At 38.6% G+C, this 17050-nt stretch overlaps 1 protein-coding gene across 1 annotated transcript in view; it reads right to left on the bottom strand.

Moving 5' to 3' along the window:
• frem2a (FRAS1 related extracellular matrix 2a) overlaps positions 1-17050 on the bottom strand; it is a 58355-nt gene that overhangs the window by 16984 nt on the left and 24321 nt on the right. The window contains exons 4-6 of the mRNA XM_069146294.1: positions 10074-10304; positions 5232-5357; positions 3774-4025 (exon numbers count right to left, since the gene is read on the bottom strand). Coding sequence (XP_069002395.1) covers positions 3774-4025; positions 5232-5357; positions 10074-10304 — 609 coding nt within the window. The remainder of the gene's footprint in view (positions 1-3773; positions 4026-5231; positions 5358-10073; positions 10305-17050) is intronic.

The following is a 17050-nucleotide window of genomic DNA, read 5'->3' as shown; positions in this document are numbered from 1 at the left end:
CACAAATACCAAGCTATTTGAATACCCCTGTGTATACAAATGTCTAAAACTATTGGTGAGATTCCTTCAATATATTTTCATATTGTCAAAAGCGTGTGCACAGATTGCCTCATACACACAGATCATATAACATTTGGATTTTTTTTTTTTTTTTAGACTCTTTTCACATCTTCAGCTCTACAGAGATCCCATTCATGAATAGCCAAAATTACACACATACACACATTTGTAAATATAATCTCCATTTGAAGATCTTGCACACATTTGTGACCATTTGGAGTTTAATTTCTCTCCATACTCATCAAGATGTAGTGACTTTGGGAGTCTTTTGTTTGGTAAATTTGTGTCACGTTTTTGTGTCACTCGATGCAAATGTGCAAATTGTTGACAATTTCTGCTTTTTTCTCTCATACCACACACAACATGGCACGGAATTTAGGGAGAGAATAAAGAAATAGGACAGAAAATGCTTGCCACAATTTGCAGCTTCTACGTTACTAGGATATGTGGTAATTTGGTTTAAGAACGAAATGTGTTGCCCTACATTGACAACAGGTGAAATGAAATCTCTCCTGTTCCATGTCCACTGTGGTCCACCTCCTGAAGTGGAAAATTACTCAGCTTTTCCCCCTCAGCGAGGCCGGACAAACTAGCCTGCAAAACCGCTGCTTCGGTGTGACCAACAGTAAGGCTGCCCAAATATTGAAATGGAGGACTGGGTTTCCAAGAAATACTCAGAGCTAATCTACAATTCTACAAACTCAGCTGTGGTCATATGTACCTGACCGCAAAGTCAAAGTGTCCCCTCTCCTCGCCAGGGTGTAAGGAGATGACAACACTCACTTTGAGTCAAAGTGTGCAGTCATGCAGAGCACAACAGTCAGGGAGACAGGTACTGTACAGTTTAATCTGATAAAGCACTAAATTGAGTAGACATTCCTGGCCTTTTTCTTTTTTTCAGCTGAAGTGAGGGAAAGTGTGTGTGAGAGAAAGAGAGAGAGAGAGAGAGTGGTGGTAGAGGGAAAATAGATGGAAGGGGAACGGCAGACTGAACTTGACTTTGACCTGGGGAAAGGAAAAATGGGGCTCGATAGAGCACCAGCAGTCACACTTGAGAGTTTTTCAAGTGTTTTTTTTTTTTTAAGCATTTACCTTTGATGCAGAATTTAAGGTCTTAAACATTCAACATTCACTTGGTGTGCGTAGACGTGGTCATCTAAACACACATGCAAATGCAAGGAACCATGTACACAAGAAAACACAACTCTTGTTTCGCTCTTTTCCTTGGCGATTTGAGGTTGTACTAAAGAGAAGGAGGCTGCAGCTTGTCTGCTTGGGTGCTGGTATTAGAGCACTGTCAGATAGTTTATTATCCTCTGGGAGGCTAAAAATTACACATCATCTCTCGCTGGAGTTGGGCTTTCACAAACACATTTCCATTCCTTTGAACTCAGCACCAAGACTGAAGTCTTCTGACAATTTACTAACAATCAGACAGCGTGTCATGTTTCTTGTTAACTGGCCCCCAGATGCCTCCACACACATACACACAGTCAATTTGGCACAATTGTTTGTATCCCTAAATGAGCTCTCAGTTGTAAGTCATCATTGTTTTATTTATCCCAGTCTACAATTTGACAGTAGCATGAAGCATCCTCGTTGACACTATTCTTTCAAATACAAAAACTTTATGACAGAATGAAAGAGATAAAAAGGAAGACTGAGTCGTCTCAAAGGAAAATAGTCAAATGTCTGTGAAGTAAGACTTCACTTTTCAAAGATTTAATCTTAACCTGGACATAAACACTGGCAGAAGTACTGCAAATATGTTTTTCAGGCTTAAACTTGCATTGATGACAACCAGATCTTCTATGAACTGGTTGTGATGCAGTATTGTTTATTTGGGGTAACAGATGTAATCTGTTTTTAGTATTTCCACGCTGACGAAGACCCTGTGACATCAAACACGGTCAGCATTTTAACCAACATCTCGTATATCTCCTCTCCCTGGAGATCCCTTTTTACAGTGTAGTTTTTCTTGTCTTGATATGGCAGGATTTTTACATAGCAGCTAAAAATATAGGACTAATTTCCCGTTACAGAGTAAGATGAATAACGAGGTAAATTTTACAAGGTAAGAGAACACTAAAATAGAAAACACACATGGGTTTCTACTTCATAATCAGTGACAAGATGTTTACACTAGTGCTGTCGCAATCATGAAATGTATTTTACAATTAACTGCCATGCAAAAATTGCAATCAATTATTTAATTGTCTTTTTATGTTTATTTTATGTCAATTGTAAAGTATAGGACAAGTATAATCATATTACTTTAACAATACATCTTATGAAGAAGAAGTGCCATTCACTGGCATTGAACACTGGAACAGATTAATATGAATTACATTTTTATTGCCGTTTAGGCTTTGTAAACCAAAATGACACAAATGACAGCTTAAATATGCAATACCTAATACTAAAATATACAAAGACATGACTGAAATTGAGCGTATAGTCAGTTGCTGGAATGTAACTATGGCTGCGTGTGTCTTTCCAGGTTCGATAAATTGGGTGGGAAATTTCTTCCTCCAAGTTATTGGCCTCTCATTTTTCTTTTGGGTTAAAACTAAAATGCAGTCATTTAAATATTAGAAGCTATGCACTTCAAGATTAACAATTGGTGCCACTAATGTTGCACTCATGAGCCATTAAGCCATTGTAGAACAGGTGGGTGCAATGAGATGATGTAAATAAATGTAATGACCTATTAGTTTGATCCAGCTGTTTTATAATAAATAATTCTTATGATTATGCAAAATAACAGCGATCAGCAGTATTTGACTCAAATTTATCACACCATCGCTCCCTCGTCTCCAGAACAAAGACAAAAGAGTTGGACTTTTACCGTAACAATCCATACGATGGCATTTAGCAAAAAACCTTGAGCAGAGACATCCATCTGTCTCTGTAAAGTCTGTAAAGTAAATCAATGCGGAGTAGTGAGATGGTGGAGAATGCCTGTATATTGGAATGGGTATATCCCAGCAGGCATGTCAGTCCACAGATAAATCTTTCACACATTTCTGTACCTTTCAGAATATGTAATCTACTTTGTCCATATGATGCTGTAACTGGATGAAAGCAGACAAGGGACATGTATGATAATTTACTCCCACTGGACTCCTGGGTGACTCTCGAATCTAATTAAAAACTGTCAGAATAACAGCAAGAACGGGAGCTTGATTTAATCTGTCTGCTGCGGGTGCAGGGTCTATGTCAGGGTTTTTCCAGTTCTCACATGCTACATGCCTCCACACCCAGTAACTTTGTAAACAAGCTTAATTAAGATAAGTTCTGCCACATAATTTAAATTTAAAATAGACAATTTAAAACACCAGAACTTCTAGCACTGTGAAGTGACACCCACACACTGTGCTTAAATGGGCCTGAATACGTACATATAAGCATGTGTTGCTTTAAACTGAAGCCAAGTGTAAATTAATTTAATCTTCTAAATCTCTAGACAGAGACAAAAAAAAAAAAACCTTTTGCAAAGTTTGCTACACTCTCTATCATTTGGATTACAGTACATCACATTGGATGGGAAACATGTTTAACCAGAATTTGATTTTGAAGTTTTCTCTTTGAAGTAAATATAACTTGCGGAAAGATCACTGGAAAAAGAAGAGTTAGCAGAGAAACAAATTTATCTACTGACAAACACATATAAAGAGAGATCTATATATCAGCATATCCTCAGTATGCCTTACCATCATCCATATCTTCCAAGATGTTGACTTTGGTGGTGGGGTAGTGCATTCCCAGACGTCCCCCGACAGGCAGTGACAGGGTGATGTTGAAGCTCTCCTCTGCCTCATACAGAGAGTCATCAATGAGTACCACGCGACACCGCTTCTCCCTCTCACCCTTGTCGAAACGAAGGATGCTGCCGTGCTCCTCGGGACGGGAGATGTAGTCCGAGTACGACAGGACGGTGGTGGGAATCGTCCCTGTGGCCGAGCCTTCAGAGAGACCAACAAGAGGAGAGGTGAGGATGGTGACAGATATGAGGATCATGGGGAAAATTTAAATGAAGCGCAACATTTAGACAATCTAAATGATTAAAAAGCACATTATTGCACAAACCTTGAGCACTCTGAACCTCAAACCGCATGTATTATTTTAGAGATTTTATTTGAAATAATAATTTTCATATATCATCATGTATAATATTTAGCTAAATTTGGTGTAAAAACTATTGTAATACAGACCTAAAAAATTAAAAATTTTAAAATAAAGTTGTCGTGCGTCATAAATCAGTAAAAAGATTCAGATTATTAATGTAGCTAAAGTTTGACCTTTAATTACAGCAAATCCATCAGTTGGTGGATTTGTTTTAATGGGAAGAGAAAACTCTCAAGTTTTATTACACTCAAACCTGTGGTTTAGCCTTTAAAGCCTTTTGATATTAAGCAATAGTATATTAATTCAGCTATCCAGGTACTGCATGTCAGATATGAACCAAGATGCACCATCCCTTAAAGTTTTGTCAAAATTTGTCAAATGTTTCTTGTTTTCCCCAAATTGTGAAATTCATCAGCTGAAAAAATAAATTGATCGTAGGTTTTAATTGTCACAAAGAGAGACATCTGTGGCAGAGGATGTACGGAAGTTTGAATCAGCTGCTGCAAAACTTGAATAACAGCCAAGTGTAATCCTGTTGAGTTTATGCTGCTACATGTGGTTTGTGAAAAATGCAAATGTCGTGTGAGCGTGCTTCTCTTCCGGCGAGCTCACAGATTTCACTGATACTGTCAGCCGGGAGCAGCAACAAGAGCACCTGATACTCCATCTTAAAATGGATACAGGAGCCTTACACTAAGTAGTAACAAAAGGGCACCCAGAACACAAGATTGAAATATACATTACTTTAATGGATGTAGTAACCCGATACAACAACTTAATTTTCGTTATTTGGTGTTGTTATGATTTGAAGGATGATAATAAATAAACAAAATTGAACATAATAAGACATTTTTGCACCTATGTCTGAAATCATTAATTATATACATCGTGAAAACAATATTTCTAGTCAGAAATAATGCACCGAGCTGTAAATAATAACATTCACCACCTGGTTTGAAAAGTCTGACTGGCAAGGTGGCACACTGGCACGGTGCAACGGAGGGTAAACGGGTTAAATGAGGTGAAAAAAGACTAGTCCATACCCTGCTGCGTGTAGCAGACCACCATGAGCTCCTCACTGATGTCTCCACTGCGGTGCACCGGGATGAAAAGCTCCCCAACATCTTCCTCCACTGAGTGGATCTGTTCGGGGAAGAATACGGTCGACTCTGTTTGGAGGGGAAAAAAAGAGCGGAGGGAGTCCGGGGAAAAAAAAAAGAAAAAAAAAAAAAAGGTAATCATATTTAACGATTTGCAAAAATCCACAGTACTTTAGGACAACAACGGCTGGTACAGGCTTTTGTTCTGGCTTTGAATTAGTGAGCCGGAGCTGATATTTTTTCATTTTTATTTTTTATCTATTGAAGTGGTGGTCCTGCAGTGTGCTTATTCATATTCAAAAATAAGTCTCCATCACAGTTTCCGGTTTAATGCAATCAGAGGTGTTCTTCAAAGAGACCCATCTGGAAGTTTTCCTTACTGCTCAACATGTCGCAGACAATTGCATATGCAGGCCTCTGAGTTCATCCCACAGTGAATCAGCTGGGAGTTTCACACATCGACTCCTCTATGCACAGCGGGGTCAACCATCACACTTATTTTCTTTCTCTCTTTATCTATTCTTTTCTCTGACTGTGACAGGGCTTTCTGATTGAAAGAGAAACTTGGAGCCAGTGAAAGCATCATCTATCAAAGCAAAGAACTTACTGGCATTATAGAAACAATAAATGTTGAAGATATTTTCCACAGACGCACTGGGACCAATAAAAATACTAACAGAGTGGACTCGGTTTCAGCTCGTCCCAGTTCTTCTTGTGGGTTTCCCCCACTTTCTCACAGAATGAATGAGTGAATGGTGGGAATTGAAAAAAAACACTTGTGGATTGCTTTTGTTAGCAACAAAAATTCAATTAAAATGACAAGTGCTGAAGCGTGTAAAATCAACAGATTTATATTTGATTCAGCACCAAAGCGTAAAAAGAGATCAACACCTGAGACGACTCTTTGGGATGAAGTCATCAACATAAGACAATTTCACACACAGCAGGAGGTCAAACATTTCTCTTCTCTTACGATAACTCTCACTAAATTGTTCTCCCTCTTTTCAATCTTCTTCCCTCGCCACCATTTCTCCTTTCTGTCGCTGCCCACAATCTGTCACTCCCCAGGAGGGGTACAGGGACTCATAGCAGGAGATTGGGGTCCACTGCTTACCTACCTCCCCATCCCCCCCACACACACACACACACACACACACACACACACACACACACACACACACACACACACACACACACACACACACTGCTGCCCCACTCTCCACAAATACACTATACTGAACATTTGGTCTCTTCGCAGTTTTTTCACGTTTCATCTCACCCTTTCGCTCTTCTACTGCCTCTACATCCACCTAAGATTTAGAAAAGCAAATTTTCAGCCAAGTGGGTCAAGTTTACGTCTTTGGAGGAAAACACAGTCATTTTAAAACATGCATGGCGAGAAAAAGAAACACATGCTTTTTCAGATGGTGTTAAAATAGTGAATTCTTGCACCTGATCTTGCTAGTGTTCCCCCCCCCCCCTCCAAAAAAACAAACAAACAAACAACAAAAAAAACATAAACAAAACAATAAGCCTGTTTGGCTTTTGTTCCTATGCCTAGAACTTCTCCATTATTGATCATTCCATGAATATTCTATAGATGCAGGGATATTTTCTTTATTGCTACTGCCTAGTTGTGTTGTGCACATTTTACTCATTACCAGCCTACAATGGCAGTTATGCCCAAAACGTAAGTGCATATATATAAAACAAATCAGCCCCTAGAAACCTAGAGTCGACATCACTATGTAACTAAAGCACAACGTGTCACAGTTCAGAACAACCTTCCAAGATACAGTTGCTTGTTTGAAGTCCTACATTGGTCAAGAGATTGACCTAACTGAGACAAAGCACTTTTAATTATAAACGACTGTGCATGGCTGCACTGGGCCTTGTGGTTTCAGACAAGAAACACAAGAAAGAAAACAGTTCTTCACCGTTTAATGGAACGACCTTGGCGCAAAATGCAGTGAAGTAAAACTCTACTGATAGATAGCGTCCTTGCTGTAGTGAAAGCAAGAAAGATATCACCAACTGTGGCACGTTGCTGCTGCTGCATGCAGCATATAGTCAAACCGCAGGCTGCCACCTTCATCTTTAGTCAGCAATGTGCATGGATTATATATGAAAGAAAGTCATAAAGTTTTGCAGAAGGAAAACTCAGCTATCACACTGGTAAACCACAAGCAAACACGCTACGGGATAAGCCTAATCCTTGGTTAATGAAAGTATTTACAGTGTAACACAGAGGGCTGGTAGAAAGTATGCATTCTCACAACTAGAAGAAACATAAAGCAGTATAAAATAGCTTCAGGCGTTTGCGCAGACAAACACACACTGCCCATGCTGTTAAAACAAACTCCACTTGTTATGCTCTCCTTAATTTTGGAAGACTTTTAGTTAAAGCTTAGTGATCCTCTCTCCTCCTCTAAAGCTGATATTAGCCAAGCTGACATGTCCTCTAGAGAGGGAATTTCCAGGCTCGACCAGAAGACCAGACAAAGCCAGTTTTCATCATTAGAGAGAGAAGCTGGGGTACAGCTAACGCCACAGGCATAGCTAAAGCTTCACTGGCCCATTAGAGTACAGAGTGGCACATCTCTGTCACATTAGACGGTCCCTGGGGATGATAGAAAACAAACCACCCCCTACCCTCCACACACACCATAATTAACCCACAGGGGAGGATAGATTGAGGAGTGAAAATGTGGCAAGGGGTGTGATACTGAAAGAGAGAAAACGAGAAGACAAATGAGAACGAGAGGTAGTGTTGGGAGTAACTATTGTGTGTCACTGTGATGGGAGCTTTAGTGTTTCCATCTTTGTTGCACATCTATAATTACTTAAAACTTGTACTGAGGAGGGGGGGGTAATGCATGCAAAAACTGAATGTAAGAGAAAATCTAGCCTTGATGGAGCAGAGCAGCCAGTTTGTGGCACTACTCAATATTCCATTAACATTTCAATTTGCAGGAAAAGACACAAAGAATTAGGGGAGGGAACTGGACAGATTATAAACCATTTAAGGGGGAAAGTGAAAGAATAACATTTTATGTGTGTGCATGTGTGCAATTACACATCTTTTTTTTGCGATGGGTTTCAGGAAGTAAACATTGTGCTCAGGATTTCCGATGAGTACAAAAAAAAAACCAGAACAAAAAAATGAAAAGCCAAACATCCTCCCTATAGCAAATTTCTATTCACTATCATGTCAAAACTATATTTCTCCTCCTTGCCTGAGGGCAGATTTCACAAGACTCTATATCTACAGTAGACAATGTTTATACTGTCAAATCTTCATTCTGTGTGTGCCAAGTTGACTGATGCTTCACGCAATGTGATATACCGTAAAGGGATGTGTATTTCTCATTGCTCTGTGACAAGGATACTTGAGTGGCAGTGAAGATTTTGTGTGGTGTGCATTATAAATGTCAGAAAATTCAGTGTGTCTATAGTCATATTTGTCTGTCCAGGCTGGCAGGGAAAACACTCCATTCTTTTGAAATATTATATTAACCTGCATTTTTTTCCCATCCTCAATACTGTACATAGAGGCTCTGTTTGATTTCAGTTGTAATATTGGATATAGAAACACTGAAATTAATACAAAATATTTAAGTTGAAAAAAAAAAATCCTAAATATGTTTTTAATATCTTAATACAATACAACTCTATAGAATATTATGTAATCATTATTATTTAATTATAATATAATTTAGTTTAAGATGGCACACAGTTTACGGTTAAGTTTCATACGTAAAAGAAACAACTTTGGGCATCTCTTTTATAGGCAAATACTAACAACACCTAACAATCCGCATTTATATTCAGTATCAAAAAATTATTTCTTTCACGATGCAAATTCAGACTTTTGAGATTAAATGTACAAAAGTAAATAAACAATTCGTAGTTTTTATTATCTGTTGAAATATAACAATGAACTAAAATATCGTTGTGATATTTTACCAGTGATGGAGAGAAATAATTAGATCTTTTAAATCTTTAAATAAAAGTAATGAAAATGCAAAACAGACTTGCATAACATTCACAAATATATATATATATATATATATATATATATATACTGTACTGTATATACTGTGCATTTTATATTTAATATATACAGTATATATATATATATATATATATATATATAAACAACCAAGAAACACAGACAACAGTGTTATTGATGTGTGATGGATTTTGCCAGAGATGAGTTATTGTACAGTCTTATTGCAGTGTTTTTTTTTTTTTTTATTATTATTATTTTTTAGCCTTGCCGTCGGGCCATTATGACTTGGACCTTGTAGAAATCACTCAGGTTTTAACATGGACTACAAGGACAGAAAGTTTACTTACCAGCTAATACATCCCAGACCTTGACATGGACTGTTGTTCTGAGATAGTTCACTGCTTCATCTTTGTGTGGCCATAATGTTTGGACTCATCTGTATTTTCAATTTGATCAGTCTAAGAAACACTTTAAGGTTGCAACTGCTAAATAGGGATTAACTGTAACCATTTAAAATACTGCTAGGAAACTTAATTTATACATTACATTTTATACATTAAAATTACTTGATTATATTTTGTAACTACAAATTAACTTGTAACTTAACAGTCAGATACATGTGGTGGACTGAAGAGTGAAATATTTGCCACTAAAATGTAAATGTTTTAAGTAGCATAAGATGGAACTACTCAAGTAAAGTCCCTCAAGTTCTACCACATCCAGTATGTGCTGTGCTGCATGCAGGATATGATGTGTGCATTAACAGTACTGACCATCACTGGGATCCAGGATCTCAACTGTTGCTGTAACTGGGAACTCCATCACTCCCATCACCGGCTCCGATAGCAAAATCTGGAAGGTCTCTGCCTGCTCGTACTTCCCATCAGTCAGGATCCGAACACGCCACGTGGCTCTGGTCTGTCCTGGGTTGAACTGGACCTGCCTTTGTGACTTACCCTTGAAGTCCTCCTCCTTCTTTGCACTCCCATCCTCGGTGCCAATGCCTGAGAGGTACAGAAAGTGATGCACATAAAAGAGTAGGAAAAGACAAGAAGAGTCAGTCAGATGGGTTAAAAAAAAAAAGAAACAAGAAAGAATTGGAGACAAAACATAGAAAATGACCAAGAAAGGGTGAGGAAGGAGAATGAAACAGATGAGAAACAGATTGGATATTCACAGCCTTTAAGGTTGTTCAGAGAGGGTGAGAAAAAGGAGTGTTGCGTCAATTTTTCCGCACTGATCACACAGAGCCTCAGGAGTGCGTGAAATGAATTTGTGACTGAAGCGTTCAAATAAGCCTCCACTTTACTGAGATGGATTAGCTACCATAGTTGTTTCCAAAGGTTTAGGTATGCATGCATGCTTGTTTGTGTGTGTGTGTGTCTCACATCCTTTTCTCTTCAAATGTCTCGTATTGCTTTTGTAATAGGTCTTTCATGTGAATCCACTTCACCGCAATCCATCCAACATTCATGCCTTCTTCAAAGGTGGAGAGCTTACTGGTACCAATGGGTTTCACATTAAACACAGTTCAAAGTACCAATATGGCATAAGACTTAAAATAATATTTTAAATTTGGAAATATGCTGTTCTTATTCCTTTGCCTACATTTACAGCGCCTCGTGAGAACAAGGTGAGCACAGTCATGTCAGGATGATGCATGTGCCTGTGCATAAAAAGGATTTGTTTTCATTTTTTCAGACTCTCAAACGCCTGCTCAAACAGAGAAAAAAGGAAGTGGCAAACGCATGCAGATGAGTCTTAGATCATACACGGAGTACGATCTGAGAGGTGAGTATTGTATGCAAAATTTAAGCTGAAAATATGCAGAGATACCAATTTACACACTCACACTCAATTGTGTTGCTGTGAGGACTTTCAGTGATTATATTCATTTGTGAACACCTGAGAGTTCTTTAAATGATTTTGGAGTTAAGCTTTTGTATTTCTAGGTTGATTTTGTTGCTATTTTGCCAAAACATCAGCAGACAGGTAAATACTTCTCTCTAAGCTCAGTGGAGCAATTTCAATAAGAACAAAACAGAGAGAAGTGCAGAGAAACCAATTTTTACATTGATGGTCCATCTGTACATCTTCCGCCGCAAACTAAAAACACACCTCTTCCGACTTTACCTTGAATAGTTGAACTTTAGTAGCGCTTAAAATGGCACTTACTGACAGCACTTTGTAGTTTGGCTTTCTTGAAGAAATTGTATTTTCTTGATTCTTGTTGTTCTGGGTTTTGTACCCTCATGGTTGAAATGCACTTATTGTAAGTCGCTTTGGATAAAAGCATCAGCTAAATGAAATGTAATGTAATGTAATGGTCCCACAACTCGCCGTAATGCAACTCTCCCTTATCTCTTATTCAACTTGATCTGTGGTCAGCAACACATTAAATAAGACCCTGCGTTTTTGTCAACAACCCAGCATTGCACATTGAGCCACTCGACTTTCACTATTTCTCTGCTTTTTCTCAACGGGAAAATTCAAAGATGCTGCTATTACTCAGTGCAAATGAAGTAAAACAACATACAAAAAATTGACCTTTCTCGGGCACTATTGAAAGTCTTTTCACAAAATCTAAAGCATCTCACTAATGGAGGTTCAGTCAGACCACTCTTGGTCCGCTTTTCACTTGCTGAGTGCTCCTTTCAGCTTAACGTCAGTCATGTTTATTGTGATAACTTACAGAAATGTTGAATAAAGGTGGCTGGTGTAAGTGCCAACATTAAAAATGTGAATACATTAACAGTACTATCATGAAATAACTACATCGGTCATCAAAACATGGTGCATTTAACATTAAGCAACATCAGCCACAATAAAAGTGACACTAAAACTGTCCTTTTTTTTCCACCTGACTTTAAAATGACATACTGAAATGGAAATTTGATCATTGTTCACATATTTTGTTTGTGTTTTGTAGCTGAGCAGCTGATTAGCTATCTCGCCTTTAAAATGAAGTTAGCAGAGCACTTTTCATCAGTGGATTTTTTTTTTGGTGGCTTTTCAGCAAGACTTGTGTTCAAAATAAGAAATATAAGAAAAAGTCTGTGGCTCTTATGTTGTGTATCAGGCTGGTGTCTGACTCAGTGGGACTGTCTGCTTTGCATAAAACAGAAAGCTGATAAGAGTATTCCATTAAATTAAATCAAAACCAGGAGGCGCCATCATTATACCAAACATAACTTTGTTCCTCCTGGTTTCTGGTTTTTGTTCTTGAATGAGAACAGGTCAAAATATTTACACAACAAATGTAACAAGGACAAAACAACACCAATTTAACTAGACTTCAATGTATGCCTCAAGCAGGAAGAATAATCAGTTTAAAGCTGGAGTTCACATAAATTAACGGCTGTTACATTCAAGCCCTTGGTAAACAAGCTCACATTATGCTGATTAAACCTATCGCCTCATGGTGAAACTCTCTGGTTTTCACAGAATACAGTTTTTAAATCCTGGTGTCTGGTGAGACATTTCTGCGATGACCGGATGAATGCATACCTGCAATGCTCTACGGGCAGAGCATGCACTCCAGAGACTTTTTCCAGCTGAGATAACAAACTTTTATCTAACGTTTATGTCAACTTGAATGGGGATAAAATAACTAATTCATCCATCATGCAGCTCTTCCAGACATTCCAAATATTATCAGTTTGAATGGATCAAATTCACTTGTGAAATTAGTCATATTTTACAGCTGTGACAGGAGTGATTAGGCTACAGGCAAGAAGAGGGCAAAAACAAAATCTTGAAAGGGTCTGCTGACTTTAACACTCAAATCATGTATATTTCCATTATCTTAACTTAAACCGATAAATAATAAGTCTGAAATTCATAATTCAATTCCATTAAATGAATTCATAATTCAAGATTTAATGCTTCTGATTTCAGTTCAGTTTGATTGGGTAACACCTGTGGAATAGATGTTAATAATAAAGGCTCCAAAAGATGTTAGTCATCATAACAAAAAAAGTGGCAAACTCGCCTGAAGCAGCCACTGTATCAGAAATGCAACGTGTAAGAGGGTGGATCAATAAGTTCTGAGACTGCTACTGTAGCATGCGCACGGTGCACGGCACCTTGGCGTGCAGGGAGGAGGAGGAAGGTATACCCCAAATGAGTAAGTGTTACAAATTTTGTCACTTGATCATCATCAGTTCCTGAGTTACACACATTTTTGTGAGCAGTGGTCTGAGTGTATCTGCGATGTTTTATGCACCTGAAAGTTTGCACGTCATGGTGCTGTGCACCGTGCGCACGCAACAACAGCATTCTCTGAGCTTATTGATCCACCCTTGTATCTGTTTATAGCACAGAATACATGTTCATAAGTAAGTCTAAAGAAGAAAGTCTTCAATGTTGTCTGATAGATAATACTAAAGTCATGACTGGGTGTCTTGTGCCATACGAGGAATATATGCAAACACTGGACTTCTGGCTTTTAAATGGTCCATACACGCACTGGAATGGATCATTTCTAGTGAATGCCTTGCTCAAATGCAACTTTAATCCCATATGAGAAATGCAAACTTCATCAGTAACAAGGATAAAAACATCGAGAGCAATTACAGGATGCAAATACACTAAATGGGAAACACAAAAAGTAATGTGTTGAAAGATTTAAAAGCGTTAAAAAAAGTAAAAGCTAGTAAAGTGTCCTCATAACAGATGATATCTTTCTATCCTGATAATCCGTTGATTCACATCAAATAAAACACATACACCATAATGTGCCAACAGGAGGGAATAAGTGTGGATCTTGAAAGGGTGGAGCCTCATTGAGCCACCCTCGCTGGCCTCCCTGGAGGGAAGAGGCATGCTTTTCCTGGGGTCACACTGGGGTTTCTTCTCAGCAAGAGAGATATATATCCTATCAAGGGCTTTTGATCTCTATGGCACTGTTCCACAGAGCACAAACATAAGGTACCATCCTTATGTTTGTGTCTCCACAACACACACACACACAAACACCGAAAGAGTTTCTCACAAACACACACAAATTATTTTTATAGTTGCAAACTTTCCTTCCTTTTTTTCTGCATTGTAGTTTCTTTTACTATTGAACCAAATACTGCAATAAGTTGAATTTGGTTCTCAGTGAAAAAATATGCAATACATCAAGAAATGTATGATTGCAAGGTCATTATACCAAAAAGCTACTTTCACACCGAGGCAGCAGAGGTGGAGATCTGTAGAAAAGAGGTTTAAGGGGCCAACAGTTTCTATTCTCTACTTGTGAGATATAATTATGCCTTCATCCAACCTCCTTGGCAACACAAATGAGGCTGGACTGCATCCCACAGATGATGATATATCTTAACCTGGCAAAAGTACACCTCATTAACAATTTTCCATTTATCTCTCAGAACAAGGACAGACCAGGAAAGGATTACAAAAATACAACAAGAGTGTTCAAGTAGCGAGCTTTAACTTATGCAAGGAGTAAAAAAGAACAATGCGATTCCAATTCCATCTTGTTTCCCCATGGGGCTCCTCATATTACTCATATAGCAAAGAAGACAGGATGAATGGGAGGAAATCAAAAAGGAAAGAATAGGGAAGGGAAGGAAAGGAAAGGAAAGGAAAGGAAAGGAAAGGAAAGGAAAGGAAAGGAAAGGAAAGGAAAGGAAAGGAAAGGAAAGGAAAGGAAAGGAAAGGAAAGGAAAGGAAAGGAAAGGAAAGGAAAGGAAAGGAAAGGAAAGGAAAGGAAAGTTATGTGTAGAGGAAATGTGGAATTGAGAATGAAGGGTTTCATGAAGAAAAAAGAGCAAGAAGATTTGACAAAACAAAGACAAAGACAGAAAGGAACCAGCAGAGATGCACTACAAAGGGAAACAACAGGATAAACACAAGGAAGTGAGAAAATAAAGACAGAGCAAGAACAAAACAGCAGATGAGCACAACGCTGGAGTGAGACAGAGGGAAGAAGGAAGATATAAGACACAGAAGACACCGATCACACAAGACACAGCCTGTGGCACAGACCCAGGGCCATAAAGCAGTAAGTAAGCAGGAAAAAGAGAGATGATGTCTTTGATGAGAAAAAGCAAGTTCGGAGCAAAAGGACCTCTACACAATGAGACGAGTTGGAGAGATTACAGGATAAAAGAAAATGAGGGTGAGAAGAGTTAAGTGAGTTCACAAATCAGTGGGAGGATGTCACAGAAGAAAGAGAAGAAAAAAAGTGACAGATCTCAATTAGCAGGTGAGGTAGGGAAGAATCAGGTTAAATATTGATATCATAGTTTGAATTTCTGTTTTTTTTTTTTTTTTTTTTTTATAAGAGGTGAGAAAGCAAGGTGGAAGCTTGAAAACAGCAGTCGGAGAATCCAAACTAATCCGCATGCTCTTGTCCAGCCCTGTTGTGCCTGAGCTCTGCTTTGCGGGGGCATCTTTGAACCTTGATCTTATCTCTGCGTTCCTCCTTCACTGATCCTCTCTACCTGTACGTCCTGTTGTGATGGATGTGTAACAGCTCTCCACCGCGGTTGCCTGGCATCACACCAGCTTTCATCAGCTCACCCTTGTAACAGCAGCAAGCTCCTGGCAACAACTGAGCGTCTTTCTTCCTGCTTTTCCATCCCTGACACACTCCCTGTCTTATCTAATGTAATCTAACCATCTAGCTGCACGTACACTATGTACTTTTACTGGGAATTTCTATGTGGCTCTTTTTTTTTTTCCATGCTTTGTTTTTTTGTGAATTTTGGTCTTTACTCTCCCATATAATCTATTGACACACCAAACATAGTGAAAACACCCACAGGTTTCCTGAACAGCAGTTTCTGAAGCTCGGTGTGATGCTCAGACCGTCGGCATTTCTGCAGTTTTGATAATGAAGTTTATATAGTTTTAAATAGTAAAGAAGTCTTAAAATAACTGTTTGGTATGATTTTTATTCTTGAGCTTTGATTCTGTTATTATAAGTCAACATTTTCTCTCAATATCTCATCTATTGTCTGTTTTTTCAAATAACAAAGGCAATGACACAATGGATGCTCTTTGCTACGTGAGTACCACTAGCAATATTTGTCAGCTCAGTGAAAATCACAAGATCAAGGCCAAATGAGACAATCTATGAAGAGGCTAGTCAAGTGCATCCTTCATGCACACAGAAAAACTGTGCGATGTGGCTAGGAGAAACTCTCAAATATCATTAAGACAGGAGCCAAACACATGAAAGCTACGGTAAATTAGTCAAGTGGAGAAAAGAGGAACACAAGCTAGTTTATTAGGGCCCGACCACCGAATGGTGTGAAAGCCCTATTGTTATTCAAGGATTTATTATTCTTTTTCATGTTATCAAAGGTAAACTGCATTTTTGGAGGCTTTAACATACTCAAAAACTCATGAAAGTTGGTACATGCGTCACTCCCGGCGAAAAATTACCTATTTTAGTGGTTTTGCAAGTGGGCGTGGCCAAATGGCTCGCTAGCGCCCCCTAAACTAGTGCCCCGGCGGTTACATTTACCGACATGCACGAAAGATGTACAAAAAAGTTCCATTGCACCATTACCTCAACTCGACAGGAAGTCCGCCATTTTGAATTTAGTCGCCATTTCTGGCGATTCGCACATGTTGGCAACAGGAAATTCAATTATTTATACTTTCACGTGCTTCGTTGAGCTGGTTGATCACATCAAGATCAAATCGGGTCAGAATAGCCTTCAGACATTGATGATGATATATTGAGAAGCCCATGCATTTTTGTCAGAGGGCGTTGCCAGTACGATGCAGCAAGTTT

This window comes from Embiotoca jacksoni, unplaced genomic scaffold (assembly GCF_022577435.1).
Source record: "Embiotoca jacksoni isolate LCO1_2020_lvr unplaced genomic scaffold, fEmbJac1.0.p SCAF_13, whole genome shotgun sequence".
Classification (NCBI taxonomy): Eukaryota; Metazoa; Chordata; class Actinopteri; family Embiotocidae; genus Embiotoca; species Embiotoca jacksoni.
Note: the sequence above shows the minus strand (reverse complement) of the source record. Positions and strands in the feature narration are given on the sequence as shown.